The sequence below is a fragment of the Clarias gariepinus genome, chromosome 28 (assembly GCF_024256425.1).
Source record: "Clarias gariepinus isolate MV-2021 ecotype Netherlands chromosome 28, CGAR_prim_01v2, whole genome shotgun sequence".
Taxonomy (NCBI): domain Eukaryota; kingdom Metazoa; phylum Chordata; class Actinopteri; order Siluriformes; family Clariidae; genus Clarias; species Clarias gariepinus.
Window position 1 is genome coordinate 5806731 of NC_071127.1, and position 21444 is coordinate 5828174.

General features: G+C 37.2%; 1 protein-coding gene across 1 annotated transcript; it reads right to left on the bottom strand.

The window, feature by feature from the left end:
- Positions 1-2246: 2246 nt before the first annotated feature.
- On the bottom strand, positions 2247-21091 carry LOC128515595 (uncharacterized). Its single transcript, XM_053489679.1, has 14 exons — positions 20935-21091; positions 14267-14564; positions 11955-12054; positions 11415-11632; positions 10178-10285; positions 8451-8584; positions 7916-7972; positions 7646-7700; positions 5651-5806; positions 5335-5454; positions 3076-3212; positions 2894-2962; positions 2439-2563; positions 2247-2310 (listed from the first exon to the last, which is right to left on the bottom strand). The coding sequence occupies exons 3-14, from the start codon at positions 11975-11977 to the stop codon at positions 2247-2249; spliced, it is 1266 nt and encodes a 421-aa protein (XP_053345654.1). The 5' UTR covers positions 11978-12054; positions 14267-14564; positions 20935-21091.
- Positions 21092-21444: the final 353 nt, after the last annotated feature.

Here is a 21444-nt window from a genome sequence, read left to right on the forward strand (position 1 = left end):
ACTACAAACCCAAGTCGTCCACTACATTTTTCCTAAAAAACAAACTGAAAATTCTCTACAAGGAGGCAGGACACCATTCTCCTGTCATATCATAGGCACAAATAATGTGCGTCTCAGGCTGCGTTCACACTGCAGACCCAAATCAGATTGATTTATTTTTGCATAGCTTTGTTTCCCTTTCATAAGTATGAACAGGAAAAACTCACAGGTTATCCGATCTTTTCAGTTCTGATTTCAACCACGTCTATACGTAGAATGAGGATTTTTAAAAAATTTTTGCACTGTTTACCTCGGCGTGAACAGCAGATAGAGAACAAGAATAAAGGCGGATCCCACTCCCTGGGTGGTGAAGTAACAGTCCTTCTAAATATTTAGGGGTGGTGGTGGATAAAAAAGTTGCATCTCACAACTGGTCTGTGTTTGACTGCAGTATCAAAAGAAAAGCACAAAGTTTTAAAGCTAAATGTGAAGAACCAAAAGACACCGAGTGGCTTAAATGGGTAAGTTACTGATGAGAAGGTTGGCAGTTCTTGACTGCTTTATCCTGGCTGACTCTGAGTTTTTAACCCAGCTTAATAACTGGGATATGTGAAAAAAAATTATAATTTGACTGTGCTACAATGTACATGTGACAAACTGCTGAATCTTACGTGGCCTTTCTGACGCATTTATCTTTGTGCATGGGAGTTAAATGGTCTATTCAGACCATTTTAAAATCATAGCTTGGACAGCTTAACAAAATAATGAGATTTGGTTAGTAAATAATATACAGTGGAACCTCGGATTACGAGCTTAATTTGTTCCGGCAGCGGAGTCATATTCCAAAACACTCGTAAACCAAATTTAATTTTCCCATAGGAAATAATGGAAACTTAAATTATTTGTTCTACAGCCCCAAAAAATAAATACATAAATATAATTAATACAAAATATAAAGTAAAAATAAAACATGTACTTTTTTTTGTCCTTTTTTTTTTTTATAAAACCTCAGCCTGTACTTTATAAAACCTGTACTTTACCTTTAAAAAATGTAAAAATAAATCCCGACAGATAAGTGTTTCCGTTTGTGCACGCAGGGTGGGTGTGTGTAAAATGTGCGTGCACACACACATTAACGGATAGATCGTTTTTAAAAACCGTTTAAAAATTAGCAAGGAACATTCCTAGTCACATTCGCGTGAGCGCATACTAACAGGATCACTACTGTAAAGTAAAACAACAACAACAAAAAACAAATTAAACAGCTCCTCTTTTAGACTTTCTATCAAAGTTACCATATGTTTTCTTACTTTCTCTGCACTGATCAAGTACATACATCACATTATGCTAATAAATGGCCATGATCAAAAAATGGACATGCGTAGAGTTCCAGGATCAATCACCTTACAAGTCTTAATATAAAATAAACAGTGTTGGGGTCTACGTGTTTAATGGCTGCTTTTATGACAGAAAGTGGATGCATTTATAACATTCCAAAGTGAAAAAAAACAAACAAATGTAGTGGTTGTTCAAGTTGTTTTAGTAATCCAAACCAGAAGCAGCATGTCCAAGAATGATATTAAGAAGGTGGATTGACTTACAAGTAACATGCAGGTTTAAACCTCAAGTTATTTAAGATTATGATTTCTAGAAATGTTGTTATAAATATCATGAGTGTGGAATTACACCTGGAGTTCAATGATGCGTCACAGATCATCCTAATAGTCTGTCTTTGCCTGGTTGTGTACAGGATCAGATTTTCTTTAGTGCTACAATTAACATGTATTAAGTATTTGTTTATAATGTATTGCGTTATATAAAAACTGATATGTTAAACTATTAAACTTTTTTTTTTTTCCAATCCTTTTCCTGTTTAATGTTTACTAAACTCCCACGCCATGACGAGGAGGACATCTCCAGTGTTCTTATGACATCCTGTATGGCAATATCTTTAACCCCATGATCACTATAGAATAGAATGTGAACAATATAATGAGAAACAAAACGGCTACAACACAAGTAGAATGCAGGAAATTGTTTTATATATGTAATATTTATTATATCTGTTTCTTCTCCCTATGTTTCACATTAACTGGAGAATAATGGCTCACCAAGAAATTATATTTAAAAGAATATTCATACCTTTAGATTTTTTTAATTATTCACAGCCATGATAAAATATATAAAATTCATGTTTTCCAAACAGAAATATGCACACATGCACACATTCAGTGTTCGGACATTCACTGATAACGGTGTTCAAATGTTCAAGATGGCTCACGAGGGCTTTTTTTCCTGGATTTCTTGCAGAAGGAGCAGGTCCAATGATCACTGCACACACACACAAATTAAACGATTAAACCTTTTGTACTGAGGTCATTCTAAACATCTAATCATCTACACATCCCTATGTCACTTGCTCTCCTCCTTTCCTTGTGTTTATTCTCTCTCTCTCTCACCTGTCGTCGTCCCTTAAAGCCGGTTTGTGACAGTGATGATGGAAGGCACGTGGACATGTCCTACAACACACCAGATCTCCTTCAACTTTGCATTTAAAGCACCAGTCATCATTGTTCTGATCCAGCTAGGGTAGAGAAACACAAACATAAAATGACATTATTTTAAAAACCAAGGTGGGCAAAGTACACAAATCCTGTACTTTGTACTCCTGTACAAATCCTAAACTTCTCTTAATATTTGCATTCTGAGGGCAAATATTACTAGTAAAAGTAGACATCCTCCATTTACTTGTTACCTCCCACTTCTGGTTGTTACTATAGAAACAGTGACATACCAATGCATTGATAAACCTGAGACTTGCAGCTGCAGTACAGTCAGAGCTGCTGGTGTTAAAAATGAATCACCCTTAATGCCTTCCTTAAAATGTTATCAAAAGCCTGACAGAAGGACGTACCAGATGTGGAAGGTCTCCTGTGCAGATGTAACACGAGCAGTTCAAAATGTGACGCTTTAACACCCTCCTCTAGAATGAACATCAAACACAAGCATAAGGAACAAATCTTCATCACAAACAGATTCAGACTTAATTTAAGTTCACGAATGAGGTGTTTGTGTGAATTACAGTTTGATCATCACCATTAAGAGCTCTCCAAGAGGTTCACCATTATCTTTCCTGATGTCTCGTCTCCAGTTTCCGTTGGTTGTGTTTTGGTTGAGGAAGTCCTTGGGAGTGAGCCAGGCATCCTGCGTCCTGATGCATTTTCCATGAGTCTCTAAAACATAGGAGTCATGTGAAAATTATTTAATATTAAAAAAATAAATAAATAAAACTACTCTACAGCGCTGTTCATTTTTCAAAATGGTTAGTCAGAAAGTGTTGATTACTTTTCTCCAAACAGCAACTGCACTTGGTCTAGGACTTGAAAGAAACAGACAGGAACTAAGGCCTTGTTCAGACTGCTCTCCCAAATCTGGCATATCCAGAATGGAATTCGATTGCTTTCATGTAGGTTGAACAGTTAAAAAAAGGACCAGATTTTGCAAAATCAATTTTAACCACATTCAGGGGTGGTGGTGATCTTCATTCTACCTGCTCAGACTGGATTCCAAACTGTCCCTTACATCACAAACCTTTAAAGAGCTCTGGTATTAATAATTCCACAGTACAATTTTATTTCACTTTATTCTCTCTATAAACTTTAAGCCTTTATACTTTTGTATTATCTTTATGTGTTTCTTTCAAGATTTAATTTTGCAGAATGTTAAGTTGATGTGCTTTACGAGGCATTTTTGTCTTTTGGTCCCATTACCTGCTAATATCCCGAATGATATCTACGCTAATTCATTTCCACCGGTTCTTCCTTCTCGGCCAATCCCGAGGCATTTGGTTCCCTACATTTTCTTTTCATTTTGTGAGGCTGCTTTGAGACAATGACCATTGTTAAAAGCGCTATATAAATAAAATTGAATTGAATTACCACCAAGTATGTAAAAACTGCGCCCATTAATTTTCTTTGCGAGACAAGTTAAGATAAATCTTTTTTAACCCTGAGGCAGATTTACACCTTATCAGCAACAACATGTTTGACAATACCCCAGCTCTGCAGGGATTCATTAAAGAGGCTAACGGCTGCAGGCATAAACCACCCCCATAACGATTCCTTTATGCAGTAAACCTGTTTTAGTCTGTTACTGAATGTGCTCTTTTGTTTTGTTAAGAAAGCACTGAGTAAGTGAGAGTGATTGTTCAGCATGGATTGTATTTTTTTTTTAGTTTGACCTCCATCTCCACTGAGTCCAATTCATCTGCAGATGATGGTCTCTAAACTCATTCTCCTGTCCATTCCATATATACCTGAACTAAGGCTTTGTCAAATTTTTGCAGATGGCACAGTTCACGGTTGTATGTACAGTCAGAAGTGCGCCTTGCAGAGCGCCTGTGCTGCTAATGACTGTGTCAGATACACAGTCCTTGAGCCGTACAAACTGTTAAATAGTCCGTGATCCAGAATATGATAGATGGTTCGATTTGCATAGCACAGAGGCTATCCCTCCACAGTCTTGGTTGAATAGTGTTAAAAGCACTAACAAAATCAAAAAGGTAAAGTAAGTCACAGCATCATACACCCCTATATGATCTTGGTATGCAAGCTGCAAGGGGTCAAGTGCTGTTTTAACCAGTTGACGAAAGTAGGCCAGGACCAGCCTTTCCATGGTCTTCATGGTGTGGGATGTAAGGGCTACTGGTCGAATATCATTCAGGACTGTTGGCTGTCCTTTCTTAGGAACTGGGACCAAGTATGATGGAATCCTTTCCAGCTTCCGCCTCAAATAAAAAAAATCCTCTGGGATATGCCACACAGCCGCTCAGCACAATCTTTTAGAGCTCGAGTACCGACACCATCAGATCCAGCAGCTTTCCTTGAACCGATACACTGCTGCTTTTTTACTTGCTCAGGTGTGATAGAAATACCAAGAAGGCCGACTGTGGTGGTGATGTAGGGGTGCGGTGGATGGGTGTGTGACATAATCCCTGATATTTGGAAACAATGAGTGACAATGGCGGGGGTGTATGAGTGGATAAGGATGTGACGTTCTCTATGATGCATGATAACAGGAACAATGAAGAGTGGAAGGAGGAGAGTAACTGGAGTGAGTCGAAGGAGGAATTAAATTAAGTTCCATCTTGTTTATTGGGAAAAATACAGCGGGTGGAGTGTCTAGTGGAGCAACCACAGTTGTTCCCAGCGTTTAAACGTGACTAAATTAATTGTGAAATGTCTAATAGCACTTTCGAGTGGCAGCATCAGTAAAGGCAAATCTGGAGGGAATGTACAAAAACTGGGCGATATAAGAGGAAATATCATACAGCATTCAATCTACTGGCATTGTTACCGAAGCAACCAATGCAGACAGGTCGACAAAGTGCTGGATTTGGGCTGAGCAGAACCAGATCTGATCTGATTACTTTCAAATACCAGTATAGACAGTCAGGCCTAAGATATTCCACAACCGCTAAAACATAATAAGAGGAGACGTATCACACTAAGCAGTCACTGATTATTTGTATTATGACAAATAATTGTATTATATGTTTTATACCTTGTGCTTAGTGCATAGTGGTGCTTCATTAAATGATCGTATTATGATCTTTATATTTTATTTTAATATATTTTTTTATTTTTAACACACCTGTAGCAAAACGCTGTACATGCAGAACTCCTTTTCACTTTAAAACGAACATCATCACCATCACCTTCATCATCATCATCATCATCATCATCATCCTCCTCCTCCTCCTTCTCGTCAGTGCTGCCTTCGGATTTGTACAAGGCTGAGGTGCTGACAGAATTGATTGTGTGACAGTCTATAAGCACATAAAGGCACAAGTGAGTGTATTTTATCTCCATGTATATTTTTTAGCAATCCAAAAGATTTAAGGACATTTTTACACCTGCTATATACTGATTTACTAAAGGCCAATTTATGATGTGATTTAAATACACTGTGAAAAAAACCTTAATTTTACATAAAATAACTTTAAAATTTTAGCGTAGTTTTTCTTTTTTTTTTTAAAAAAAAAAACACTACATACAAATCTCTGTAAAATTAGACATTTCTGTCATTATAATGTTTTTCTTTGTAATTTTAAAGTAAATCTTATTAGTTTTATAATACTTTGACATTCAAGATGCAAGTTTAGCATTTTTTCATTATCTCTGTGTGATATTTACATTAACTATTTCCAACTGCGATTACTGACAGTGATGAACATTGGAATGTGGGAGAAGAGGCATCCAGTAGAGAGACAAGTCTATCACTAGTAAGTATGGAGTGCAATATAGGACGACTTTGAATCTTTTCATGGTGATTTAAAAGGGAACTCCTTCAACCATTTTGAGTCCAATTTTTTTTTACTATGTAGAGATCCCTCCTGTATTGTCTCACTTATAACGTTTATGGCCTCCTAGTAGTAAAAAGAAGTTGTTTACACTGATGCACATGCTTGTCCTGTTGGATTAAATTGCATAGCCTTTTTGTGAATGCTGGTTGTAGCGTTCAAACTTAGTACTGGACTGATTATGTTTCTCAAAAAAAAAAAGGAAAAAAAAGCCCAAGTTGAGAAGTTCTTGAGTTTCTCTAACATCTCTAGTATTAAATATGATTTAGAGTACTTTGTTAATCTGTTTTTTAAAGTTTAAGTTCCTAGACTCAAAAGACAAAAAAAATAACGTGTTCTTTTCTTCTCTCTTCCAATCCACCCTAATGCACCAAGGACCCATTTGTTTACTGCCTCTTTGGAAGAGGATCATTCCTTCTTGGATACACTGGACTGTCCATTTTTCTATGTTTTGGATTTTACTTACTCGAACTAAAAGGTAAAGTTATTTGTATGCATACTGTACATTATAAGAACTAGAGATTTTTTTTTTTTTTTTTAAATGGACCACATTGTATTTTATTTATAATAAAGTTTCCAGTCCAATTATATATTAGATATTTCACAACAATGTTAACGTTTATGAGGGAAATTGTTACACTGTTATAGCACTATAGTCTAAATATTTAATTTAGTTTTTCATTTTAGGGTTAGGGATTTTACTGTAATGCTATGAAACTGAAAGTTTTATTGTATTTGTACATCATACTTTACAGTTCTTCAGGCTATTTTACAAATATTATAATTTTTAGTTTGTGTTAACACTTTATTGGACTTGCGTGTTCATAGGAATTAAAAAAAAAATTTTGTTGTTGTTTTTTTGTTTTTGTTTGTAACTGTTAAATTTAGGAAAAATCTGTAAAATAACAGTGTTTCGCTGCTAAATGTCTAATGCTGTTGCTTTATTGAAGGTGTTTAATTGTAATGATTTTGAAAAGAAAAATTGTTAAAAACATTTTGCTGCTACACGTCTAGTGCTGTTAGTTTATTGAGGGTGTTTAATCGTATAAATTTAGAAAAAAATCTGTTAAATAACGGTGTTTCTCTGTAAAAGATTAAATTTACAGAAATTGTTATTTAATGTTTTTGCACATAATATAAACTAGAGTATTTTACCTCAATTTTATGGCTTTTGTTTGGCAGCTGTTGTTGCCAGTCATTTGACCATTCTTTTACGAATTCTTTTTTTTACAGTGTAGTAATTCTATCTTTTACCACCGTTATTAAAGAGTTTTTAAAAAAAATTAACGCTTGGTAGCGACTAACTTTTGCCCTGTTGGATACTTCTTCTGGATCTGATCATCATCTTCCTGCTCTGAGGCTAAAGAAACAAAAAACGATCAAAAAAGTGCACATACATTTAAGACAGACTATTAAAATTAGCAACAAATGATGACAAAGCCATGTTCCTGTTAGTCAGAACACGTAATCAGTGAGTACTGTACAATGTGTACAAATAATCAATTTATGCCTTTATCTATATAAAAAGGGAAATAAAAATAGGAATTATCACGTAACAATAAAACACTGCAGTACCTCTTTATCCCGTGAATGCTTCCTTTTAAATTTAGATGGAGAGGACAGAAAGCCTTCCTACAAACGACACAATCAGCAGAACAATTACAGCAACTCTACAGACAATTACTATAAATAAACTATGCGCTGTTTGACATGTAAGGATTTCAACTTGCACTTGCGGTCGTGTATTCAAGTCAATTCACGTCAGGTCGGCTTTTATTGTCATTTCCACAGTTTACAGGTCAGGACACAGTGAAACAAAAGAATGTTCCTCCAGGGCCAAAATACAACATAAAGTAACACAATGAATAATAATACTAGCTAAGATCTATCTAACTAAAAACACACCAAAAAAATCCAACATAAAGTGCACTTGAGTAAATGTGTAAATAAGAGTAAGATGACTAATGTCTCATTGTGTTGGAGGTACTGTGTGTATTAGTCCAGTCATGTTGTATAGAAGAGTTGTATGGCTGATGGGAAGAAAGAACAGGGAGTCGTCGTGTAGACGTGTTGTAGATGTGTGAGCGGTTTGAGTGTGAATGTTGTTTACCCATATTAATACTTTCAGCTGAACCCCCGTGCAACATACACTGTACTTCCAGTTTTTGTTTTTCTCCTTTCCTCCAAACCTCTCAAATTGAGGAGGAGTGAACCACTGATCAGCAGCCAAGATGCACGGCTCACCTACAGAGAGAAAGAGAGAGAGAGAGAGAGAGAGAGAGAGTTACAAGTTAAATATAGTACACTGTATATAAATCAATATATACAAGCCTGATCTGTATGTTTTTGTACTGTGGGAGGAAACTGGAGTACCCAGAGGAAATCCGCCAAGCACCGGGAGAACATGCACACAGACCCCGAGGTGGGAATCGAACCCAGGACCTGGAGTCGCAAGGCGACAGTGCTAACCACTAAGCCAACGTGCCACCACAATATAACACCGTTGTCATAAATTTTATTAAACACAGGTTAAGCTGAAGTTAAACATGTCCACAAATAAAACTCATCTAAGAGCAATGTGCAGAATGAAAACAACACAAACATAATAAATACACACTGTTTCTACGAATATTTCCAAAAAAAATGTTAATCTGCCAGATCGTGCTGCATGATTAATAATAAATAAATAATCTTATTCACGTGACAACATTCCCAGGTGTTGTATCGATCACAAAACACTAATTAATTCAGCAATATCAGACCAGAAATTAGCATAATTCTTCAGTCATCTCTTGTTTCCTAATTTACGACGTCCCAAAGTCACAACCCTTAGTTTCTCGCTCAAATCCAGCCAATCAGAGATTAGAGGAGGGTCAGTACCACCTACAGTGATCAGAAACATGGAGGCATTGGAGGGTACATTCTGAAGACCTGCTTCTGATTTTTATTATTATTTTTTTTAATCAAACAAGGTAAATGTCTCATTCATGCACACACACACATTAAAAACTAACATATATACTACTGTCTGATCAAAAAGGCTTGCAAAGTTCTAACTGTGATATAACTGACTGTATTAGTTAATTAAACCTGATGTATTGATTCTAGCTGTTACGCAGAGACCAGAATGAAATCTACAGAGAATTATACTAAACGTGTGTTAAGATAAAACCTTGACAACAATACATTTTATACTGTTAACCATGTATGTCAATTTAAACTACCTAAGAAGTCCATGAAATTTATTTTGTGCCCATAAGAATATAAATTAACGCATGTGATGATGAAGTCTGGTAGTTGCCAGAGTGTCAACTTAATTGTGTTATTTATTGTTGTTATTGTTAACATTCTATTCATGTTCCTCAGTTTTGAAATTTATTCACTTTAAGGGCCATAAAATAAGGAAAAGCAACTTTTTACAATTGTTACAAGTCCTATGTAGACAGCAGATTCATTTATTTATTTATTTATATGAGTGCAATAAATGTTTTAAGTAAAAATGACCTGTCCTTAAATCCCATGCTTTTCCATCATGACTCCTGAGACTGGAGACTTCTTCCATAATCACTCAGATACAAAAAGCTTATCAACCCTATCAACCATCACACACTTTTAATCTGTAAATGTGAACATGTGCTTTAAATCACAGATGTAATTACAGATGTATGGTTATGTTCTCTTTCACATCTTTTTTTCCCCTGCTTCTTTTTTAAGAAGTAATCATCTTGATTTCACATCTTTATCTGTAATCATGGATGGCTCAGTGGTTCTGAGCTCGTCCGGGTTAGACGAATTAAAAGAAATATGCACGGATTAAAGACTTTTTGGGAAACCTACCTTTGCTAAACTTGTCTTTGTGCAGGACACCTTCTTTATTTCCACACGTGACAAAAAGCTTGGGTTCCTGTTTGAGGCTCTTTTCCAGTTTCTGAAGAACTGAAGGACCTGTATTAAACAAACAGCACCTATGAACAATAAAGTTAAACACTGGGATACGTGCATCAGTGTAGCAAGCTTTTACTCTCAGAACCCTGTTCTGTTATTCTGCACAATTACAAGTCCCAAAATGACTTGAACCTAAAAATACATTTCCAAATGGAGTACACTGGTCACTGAAACACCTGTACATGTGCCATCAGTTGTTTACCAGGATAGAAACACTAGTGTGTACAGAACAATAGGGATTTTTATTGCAGGTTAGAATGACAATGTTTGGGACTTTCTGGTATGAATGGCCTTGCAGAGAAATGATAACAAGAAGATAATGATGATTGTTGTTTTTATTTCGGTCACCACAGAGGACCATATAATCCGCACATGATCTTGGCACAGGTTTTACACACTTCCTGACACAACCCTTCTATGTTGTCCAGGCTTAAGATCGGCACTGCATCCACTGGCTGGGGTTTGGGCACCGGCTGAGAATCAAACCCAGACCTTCTGCATGGCAGGAAAGCAACCTACCACTGAGTCACCAATGCCCCAAAAGGAAGATGAAGATTACAAATAAGCAGATCCCTCTACTTTCAGTCCTTCCTAACAATTCAGCAATTCAATTCAGCAATACAGTTATCACATCTATGGGGTTTTTCGTCTCGGGTTGGCATGGCCATATTCCCGGACTCACATTTCATACACAATCAAAGATTCTGTTCAGAGTTCTGTGGTCACGAGGCAGACATGGAGCTTATGTTTAGATACTGATGTGTAAGAAAATACACTGCTGTTTGTTTTACAAGTCATTGCTGTTTGTTTTGAGTCATTTGATAATTTTCCAGCTGAAACTTACTGGTTTTGTAGTTTGATTAAAAACTAAAGTATTGGCACATTTTACGTCAATCGTTGCTCATTTTTTCACTACATATTTAGTTTTTTAATCATCCTGCCAACACACTTTCAATTCAGCAACTTATTCGATGTTAAATTAATTCGTTTGGAATTCTCTATTCATGTTTACTTATAAGTTTCTACCAACGTCTAGAGAAGCTCCTCATACAACCTCTTTTACATTAACACACACACACACACACACACACACACACACATCATATTAAACGTCCTAGTGCTGACTTACTGTTTGGGAGTCTCTTCTGAGGTAAAACATGTGGAGAGAAAGAGACCCGCCGGTCCTCGTTGCTGCTCCTCCCGGAGCTCCGTCTCGTCACCTTCCTCTTCCTCTCTTGATTTCTGAGCTTTAAAGGCCCTTCTTCATTCAGCCAATCCGAGTCGGTATCACTCCCAGACTCCGCCCCCACATTTGGGTCTGAGTCCTTGCTCATCCTTAGCATCTGTCTGCACAGAAATATCACACTGCGATCAGGACCATTACAAAGCACTGGTACTGGAGACTCCTTCCATTAATGTTAAATTAACAGTCCTTCAAAAAATGCATTACGTCAATATATATACAATATGTTTTTATTTTTTTATTAATGTTGAATTTTCAAATCTGAAGGTATTGATTCATTTTCTGTAAAAGCATCTTGTACCATCAATCGAATCTTTTTTCAAATTCAAGTAAATTTTATTTGTATAGCGCTTTTTAACAATTGTCAACGCAGCTTTACACAATCAAAAAAAGATTACATTTAGACAGCTAAAGAGCTGCTCTTACTCATAGAGGAAGTCATGCGACATTTGTCTACATCACTTATCCTGTTCAGGGTCACAGGATGCCTATTCCAGAGGACTCTGGGCATGAGGTGGGGTACACCCTGGCCAGGATGCCAATCCATTGCAGGGCACACAAACACACACACACACATACACACACACACATACACACACACACATACACACACACACATACACACACACACATACACACATACACACACACACACACACATACACACACACATACACACACACATACACACACACATACACACACACATACACACACACATACACACACACATACACACACACATACACACACACACACACACACACACATACACACACACATACACACACACATATACACACACATATACACACACACACACACACACACACAATCACTATGGAGAATTTGTAAATGCCAATCAGACTATTATTTAGATTGTGGGGGGAAATCCACTAAAGACAGTAAGACCATGCAAACTCCATACAAACTTGAGCATAGGTGAACACTTCAAGCCAAAACACAGTAGGGTTTGTTTAGGGTGGAGATCATAAGGAAAACATCAGATAACATCTAGTTTCAAAATGTAACATTTACATTCTATGTAGTAAAATAACAGAACTTACATGGTTACATTACATTGATTCTGCATGTGTTACAGTGATGATAATGTTTCACCCAGAAAAAAGAAAAAATGTATCAGTACCTACACTGAAGTAAAGCCCTGTCCGGTCACTGCATTCTGACCATTTTGGATCACATAAGCCCAGTTCTTACCTTAATGATTTTGCTACGAAACACTACAAATTCACAAATCATATATCATAGGTAGTCGTAAGGTAAGACCATGACTTACCGGGTTGTGTCAGCGTGACTTGCAATGATCGGTACTTTCCTGGTGTGGGGGATCTACGAGTTCTATTTTGTAAAGGCTTTTATTTTGAAATTTTACATGGGCGCCGCCATTTTCTGGCCCAGTGTGTGAGTGATGTACAGAGAGAGAGAGAGAGAGAGACCGCAGTAGAGAGGAGCAGCAGTGAGGTTATGTTTATTGCATCATATGCATAAGCGCTTCCCTGAGATGGATTGGCACCCTGTCCAGCGTGTACCCTGCCTCATGCCCTAAGCCTCCTGCGATAGAAAAAGCGGTATAGAAGATGAGTGAGTGAGTAAGTGCATAAGGGCTGCAGGATATTGCCTCTAAAGTCTCTATTTCTCTTAATAAGTCTGAGTATTGTTAGTGACGAGACAAGTTCCCTGTTGTGTTCATGTGAAAGCCGGACAACAGGCCTGTTTAGAGTTCGTTTAGTGGTTGACTGAGAACTCATGTGTTTTCTTGTATATTCTACCGCTGTTTTGTGAATTAAGACACTTATTTTTGCAAGGAGAGCTGGCAGATACGTTAGATTGGCCGAGTATTATTCACCTTTTTGTGCTGATCTCCCCTAAACTGGATTGTGGCCTCATTGGATCAAGCTGTGGCCTTTGGCATCACGGAGCCAATCGTTTGGGGAATCGTGAGATGAGACAGTGCCCTGCAGTGGTGGACTGGCCATCTGGAGCACCGGGCGTTTTCCCGGTGGGCTGCTGGCCAATGTGGGCGGCCCAGTCAGTAAATAAATATATTTTAAAAATGACGGAAACCATAATATTGCATCTCTTTTTTACGCAGATAGCGCCGCTGACAAAGAGCGTGTTCTGTAACAACCACTACTATGTTCTATACCACATTATGCATGTATGTTGCCCTTTAAGAGTTGGAGTGGAGTGTGCGCTGCGGAGTTGTATGCGTGAGGAGGAGCAAAGTTTCCTCACGGGTAACCGGCGCAAAGTTTGTGTGCATGCAAATGTATTGTAATCCTATTCCATACGTGTTCTGATGTTGACCAGCACCTCTCCCCTTCTATAATACCCGCGCCAAGTGAAAACAATTGCAATCAACTGAACAGGTAAGCTGGAATAAAAGCAGTGGCAGCATTAGCTCGGGTTAGTAAACTAGTTACTCATTTAAATTATTACTGTAGTCAATTTAAATTCAAAATAATGCTGAGAAAACATTATTTTAAATTAATATCGACTACCATAATAAGTACTAGCATGGACTAATGCTGCTACTGATTTTATTCCAGATTCTGTTAGATTTGGGGAGAGTGGGTTTTGCAGAACAGCGTTCACCTTCCAGGTTATCTGCATTAAACATACGCCAGGGGTCATCGTGCACAGATTAAGTTCCTGGAGCCCACCTCATCTTTTGCATTATTATCTAGCAACACGATAGGCACCAACATATAACCCACCTGTTATACAAAAACTCAAAGCATTGGGTTGGGGGACTAGGATCCTGATTCTCACTCAGTCTTCCTCAGTAAAGTGTGTAATCTTTCCCCCACAAGGTAGTGGCACAATTCCCTCCGCCACACTGGCATGGGCAGCAACAATGCCTGGCAGAGGTATGACTGTTTGTGATTCGCAGGTCCACTGTAGGCCTCGAGGTCATTTGTGGCCTGTAGTCAATCGCAGCTGGACCAAGAGGCCATGAATGGAAACTTATGCTGACCTACAGCAGGACTGCAGCATACAGGAAGTAATCAGGAACTGTGAAAACAGGAACACAAAAACAACACAAAAGTCAAAAAAAAAGTTCCTTGCAGAACTGAAGGCCACAAGTTGGCAGCATACAACGGAGTGGCACGACATTACAATCAGAGCTACAGTGTGCTGCAAACCTGCAGCGGTGCTGCGTCACGTAACAGCAAGTAGTTAATATGCACCAGGAATGTTGGATTTTTTTTTGTTAGTCTCTTCATGGAGATCCTCATAGCACACTGTGTAGCATCTTAAAGCAATCATTGTTACCCGTACAGGTCAACTTTTCTGCCCTTCATCTTCACCATATTTTCGATTGCCTGTTTTTATACGTATTAAGAAGAATAACAAATACGAGAGTAGAAGTACAACAAGTACATGATTCAGGTATAATTTTCAGGTACATAGTCAAATTTTCACAGAAAACAAAAATGAAGTATAAAAGACATGTAGTAAAAGCAAGCATGACAAAACTTATGCCGTAACCAAGTCGCATCGCTTCATACACCTCCTGTCTTACTACGACATGCCAAACTGAAGCCTTTTCTCTGATAAGTCTCACTAATGAGTGGTTTTTCAAAGGACACGCAGCTGTTTAGTCCCAATTCTGCGAGTACTCATCACATTGTGTGTGCATGGAAATTCTCTTAATTTCACTATTAAACATAGCTGTCATTTTTACATTTTTTTGGACTATCCACTTACTAAGCAAGTAATCTCCATTCTTGATTTTTTTTTCCTTTACAATGTTGTAGGTTCAGCACTATCCGTGCAGGTTTTAATAGTGACTCGATCAGTTCTTAACAGAGTATTAGTAATTTCAAAAAGATTTAGTTGTTTTATTTGCTTGATGCAGCCCAATAATTTGACACTGTTAAAATGGTGACAAACTAACAAAAAAATAGAGCAACTAAATATGAAATATATCAGTGTTTTAGTGGTTACTTCCGAATTTTTGATTTGTGGTTTTCTACATTAGCAAGCACAAGAGGTTTTGGTTTGTTAAAGTTCTCCTTCGAAATTTACGTCATTGCTAATGACGTCAGAGAGTGTTGACACCCAGGCAAGCTGTGATATTTGAAACACATGACTTGTAGCAAAAATCGTGAAGTTTAGTACTTTGCATAAGAGCAGCATATACATAAAAGTGAGAAAGAAAGAGAGGACGTTCCTTTACATGTCTGTTCATGCCAGACCACCGAGATGTTTCATGCTGTATAGGTTTGCATGCACCATACGTGATCATCGTGTGAACGGCAAGAAAATGGAAGGTTTAAAGAGCGCAAGAGGTGTTGAATCATTTAAGCTCTGCTTTGTCATTTATGCCATAGCTAACAGAGCGTGTCGGCACCAAGGCAAGCCGTTATTTCTGAAACACCTGATTTGTAGTCAAAATCTTGAAAGTTGGTACTTTGCATACATAAGAGTGAAAAAGAAAGTGAGGACTTTACTCTGTATGACTGTTTAGCCCAGATGTTTTCATGCTGTATAGGGAGGACACTATTAGTTATCTGAATAAAATGTTAATCTAAAACACACAATCAAAGCAAGAAATACAGTTACCGCCTCAGTGATCCTCGTATGATCCTGAACAATGGATTAGTAAGGAAATTACGTATATTTACATTTAGAAATTTGGTATCTTAAAAAGACTTAAAGAACATTTCATTAAACATGTCCTTACACTGGTTTAAACACTGGCTCACTGGGTAACTATAGAAGTGTCTTCACTCAAACATTGTTGGGGAGGTGTTTGGTGGAGGTTGGGGTTGGGGGGGGGGGGGTGTTGGGGGCTTAACCAATATACTTAAAGAAACAGAAAGATCTTCTCTTAAACATCACCAGTTACTCATGTGTACAGACATCCAGAGACAGTTCATTCCACCACCGAGGAGCCAGGGCAGGAAATACAGCCCTTACTGTCTCCATGTCGTGATTAGTCTCATTCATAGTTACTACTAGGACGAAAAGATCTGCCAGCGCTAGCCAAGTCCTCTACACTTTCTTCTCGATAAACCCGAAGCCTGTGATGACTACATTTGAGTTTGTATCGCTGAATCTCACCTTAAACAGTCCGGAAGTCTGACTCCACTCTTCATCTTCTCTCTCTGTTTCAGCCGATGCTTGAACAACACCGAGGCTCGACGCTCTCGCGATTCGAAGCGGGTGTCGGAGGCGGCGTCGTCACGTGACCAATGACGTCAGGAGCTTTTCAGCTCACAGCACGTGCAATTGGTCTGACCGCTTTGAATATTTGAGCGCGAAACTACCTCGTATGTACGAGTACCAGTCAAAAGTTTGGAGACACCTTCCGATTCAAGCGTTCTACGTTTCTAGGAGAATTTAAAACTTGTGGAACATATGGAATTATGTTGTTGTGATTTTATCACTGTACATAATGTAAATTCTGCCAAAAGTGGTTTATATTTTACATTCTGTAAATGTTTTTATTATATTCTTATGTCATACTTTATATTAATAATTAGAATATTGTCCTTTCATACTAATTTTTTTTAAATTATTTTATTCTTAAATTCATATTTATATTAAAACTCTCCCTTTTTTATTTTTTTTAAGGTTTGGGCGCTTGTTAAAAACATTTTACTGGATATCTTGCACCTCCAGGGTCCGGGTTCGATTCCCGTCCAGGCTCGATTCTCGTCTCTGTGTGCATGGAGTTTGCATGTTCTCCTCGTGCTTGGTGGGTTTCCTCCGGGTACTCCGGTTTAATCCCACAGTCCAAAGACATGTAGATTAGGTTAATTGGTGTTCCCAAATTGCCCATAGTGCGTGCCCTGCGATGAATTGGCACCCTGTCCCGTCCTCGTGCCCTAAATCTTCTGGGATAGGCTCCGGGCCCCCCGGGACCCTGAATACAGGATAAAGCGGTATAGAAGATGAGTGAGTGAGTGTACATCATACTGTCTGTGACAGTGTGTGTGTCAACTAAAATTTAATTAGAATTAGATATTATTAAGCAACAACAACAACAACAATTTTAAAACATGAAGGTCTGAACTGTTCTGGAACAGTTCTTGTAGGAACATATCAAGTGCATTTGCAAAACCCATCAAGCACCATGATAAAACTGTCTCTCATAAAGACCTTCCCAGGAAAGCAAGACCAAAACTGACCTCTGCTGCAAAGGAGACGTTCATTTAGAGTCACCAGCCTCAGAAATCACCAATTAACATACAGTACCTCAGATTAGAGCCGTTATAAAGGCTTTAAAGTGGGCACATCTCAGTATCAACTGTTCAATGGAGATTATTACATATTAAGATTCTTACAACATGGTGATTTTTTTCCCCACATATCCCAGTAAGCTACTGTTAGAGTCTAGGGTCAGCCTGGATACAGGACTCCACTTGAGGGTTCAACAATGGCAACTTGGGGCTTGAACTTCTGACCTTTTAAATTGTTTGAATGCCTTCAGTGTTGTTTTACAACGTAAAAAGAAATAAAAAACCAGGAAAGTCCACTGAATTAGAAGGGGTGTTTAAACTTTTGACTCCTACTGTATAATGCTTCCATTATTTAAGATGATGTTGGGTTTTAAAGGAGTTACTACTAAAAAAAATGTCAGTATTAGTAGAGATGACTATCATAAGTCTTATTATCGCTGCTTTGCTCAATCGTGCACTTATATAATCAGTATTCCCTGGTCAAAACATACGTATCCTTATAATGAAATCTTGTAACATACATAAAGAAATAAAAATACATGAGCCCATAGTGGACAATGAACCTAATAGGTAATAACTCATCTCCAAAGGTTAATACATCGAAGAAGAATTGTTTAGACTAATTGGAAATGTATAATATACTTTAAACACAAGTATAGTGATGTGTGCATTTACATAAACATAAAACATAATGATATTTATAAATTTTATAGCAGGTATACAAATGCTGTACACTATTTAGGATTGCTGCTTTAACTTCTGAAAACCAGCAGATGTCGCTGTGAATCCCGATAGCAGTGCTTCAAAGATATCATTTTTAAACAAATTTGGCCCCAATTGTCAATCATTATTTGTTACACACAAAAGCACATGAATTTAGTTAAGATTTCCACTGAAATCCAGCCTCCCACTGACCAGGAGTAATAACGCAATAGAAATTTTACTAATTAATTAATGATTAGTAAACTTAAGGTATTTTCTTTGCAAACCAGCTACAGGTTTACATGACATGAGTACTGTAAGACTTAGGCCTGATCCAGTTAGGATAGTTATTGTACAAACAAACAAGATATCAGCCAATCCATCTGAGAGAAGTTATGTTTGACTTTCGGTTTCTAAAAGCTCATACAAATATACACTGCCCAGCCAAAAAACAAACAAAAAAAAATGCAGCACTTAGCATGAACTAAGTAGTTATGGATAATTATTGATGTGATTAAAATGGTTCAGCTGCAACAAACGATTTAACCCGAAAACTGATGAGTAGCTTTTCATTTCTTGTTTCAAGCATCTAGTTGAATTTATGCTACACATATTATGGAATAAAGGAAAACTTACATGTATTGATATGGTGAAATGTAGTGTAATATAGGTTTATTTAAAGCTAATGACGGGAGTCTCCAGCACTAGCTCTTTGTAAGAGTCGGCAAGTTCTCCACCATATGAATAGATTAATTATTATTGTGTTTAAATGAAAAGAAAAAAGAGAGGGCAATGAGGGAACGTAATATTCTATCTCGCAAATAGTACACAGTATTAAATAACTGTACGAGAATGATTTTTTATTCAATGATAAATGAAATCTGCAATCATTGGTAAATTGCTGAAAAAATAAAACAATTCTAGAGTCTGGATTTATTAGACAAGAATCAAGTTTATGCTGGTAAGAGTAATTCCACTTTGTGTTGGGCTACACCACCCAACCCAGTAATTTCCTGTAACAGCACATGTCTGTTCTATTTTTAACTTTGTGTTGGGCTACACCACCCAACCCAGTAATTTCCTGTAACAGCACATGTCTGTTCTATTTTTAACTTTGTGTTGGGCTACACCACCCAACCCAGTAATTTCCTGTAACAGCACATGTCTGTTCTATTTTTAACTTTGTGTTGGGCTACACCACCCAACCCAGTAATTTCCTGTAACAGCACATGTCTGTTCTATTTTTAACTTTGTGTTGGGCTACACTACCCAACCCAGTAATTTTCTGTAATAGCAGACGTCTGTTCGATGTTTACTTAAATACAAAAGTTTACTAATAATCTGTTAGTGAATGGAATTTTGCTATAGAAAGGATAAAATAGAAGTAAATTAGAATGAGTGCGTTAATATAAAATGAAATGAATCAACAATTTCTGACCAATTAGATTAAGGAACTACAGCGATGTAGTACGATCAACATTATTACACAACTATGACTGCGTTTATGGATTCCTGTGGCATAAAGATGTTTTCTTTGGTGGTTTTGATAATAATAATACTGGTTAAGGTAGTTGAGACTCAGACTGGTGTGCGGTTTGTTTGGGTCAGACATTATAAAGTCTGGAACAGTGGACTTTAATTAGTAAATAATTTGTAACTGAACTGTTGTTTAATTTAAAGTGCGACCTGAACAGTAAATTAGTATATAAAAGGATATTGGATCAAGATATTGCTCTTGCAGTGGTTGCTTACGTATATAAAGTAAAGAGCCAAAAACAAGTAATACACACGTCAGGGAAAGAAAAACTTGTGTAAATATCTTAAAAATAAATTTATTGCTATAAGTGTCCTGCAGTCTGGATAATTTTTGGTTGAATTTGTATATTATACAATACCACTGAAAAAAAAAATCCTCAAACTCAAACCGGAAGCCTCTGAATAGTCTGTAGTCTCTGACATAATTCTTTCAGAGATGTTAAAACCAGAAAGAGGAAACACTATCGGTTTGAGTAAGGGACATTCATGCAGGCATTTTTCAAACAGTTACAACCACAATTTGAAACTCAGTTGATGATGCTATTTCCGGAATTTTTAAACCACAACAAATTTTTTTGTATCGAGTGTCTTAAGACTTGAATAAATAAATAAATAAATAAAGCAAATATTTAACATATGCACTTTACAATAAAGGGAAATCTATTGTAAAGAAATATTTCCTATTCATATCTAGAAATAGTTAATCCTGGCAGATGCATAATATGTCTGAAAAGTGTCCATACCTGATTCTTATCAAACTTGCTGAAAACATTCTGAACTGTTTATCGTTGATCTTTTTATATAGATTTGTATTATTTGAATGCAAATGATAATTATCTATTCTAATAAATGAATGGCGTATGTGTGTGTATGTGTGTGTGTGGGTGTGTGTGTGCCCAACCTCCTTATGTTTATGCTAAGCTAACATTTTCAAACAGGACCAGTTTGATACTTACAGAGTGTTTCTATACTGTATATGTGTGTGTATTACAGCTGCAGGGTGATGGCCGATCACTGGCAGACTTCAGTATGCTAACCATTTCCAAATAATCCAGCCTGTGTGCCCCTTAGATGTTTATAGACAAATGCCGGTGGCTAGAAGTGTTTGTCGGAGAGCATATTTTGTGAGAAATGAAACTGAAAGAGGCTACACTTCAGTTCCTAACAGGATGTTGACATTAGAATACTGGCCATTTCCTATAACCAGAGGGTAAAAAAAAAAGAGACGATGGGGGTATAAAAGGAAGGAAACAACAGTAAAGCCAATTTTGTCTTCTTCCTGTCTCCTTCTTCTCTCTGTCATTGTTTCAAGGTGACATTTTCTCTTTTTCCTCCCTTTACTTTTCTTCTTTACTGCCCAGTCCAGCACCTGCTGGTTAATTTCTAAAATTTTGCTTTACTGCAACTGAACATTATAATTGCTCACTCTTACTCATAGTCTGTAATGTTTTATCCTCTATATAAGG

Excerpts from the sequence above, each read along its gene's own strand:
- LOC128515595 (XM_053489679.1), bottom strand. The coding sequence starts at position 11,977 with ATGTCGCATGACTTCCTCTATGA. Across the intron at positions 8,585-10,177 it reads CAAAGACAAGTTTAGCAAAG|GTGAGCCGTGCATCTTGGCT; the intron begins GTAGGTTTCCCA and ends TTCTCTCTGTAG. Across the intron at positions 2,963-3,075 it reads CTCTTGGAGAGCTCTTAATG|AGGAGGGTGTTAAAGCGTCA; the intron begins GTGATGATCAAA and ends TGTTCATTCTAG.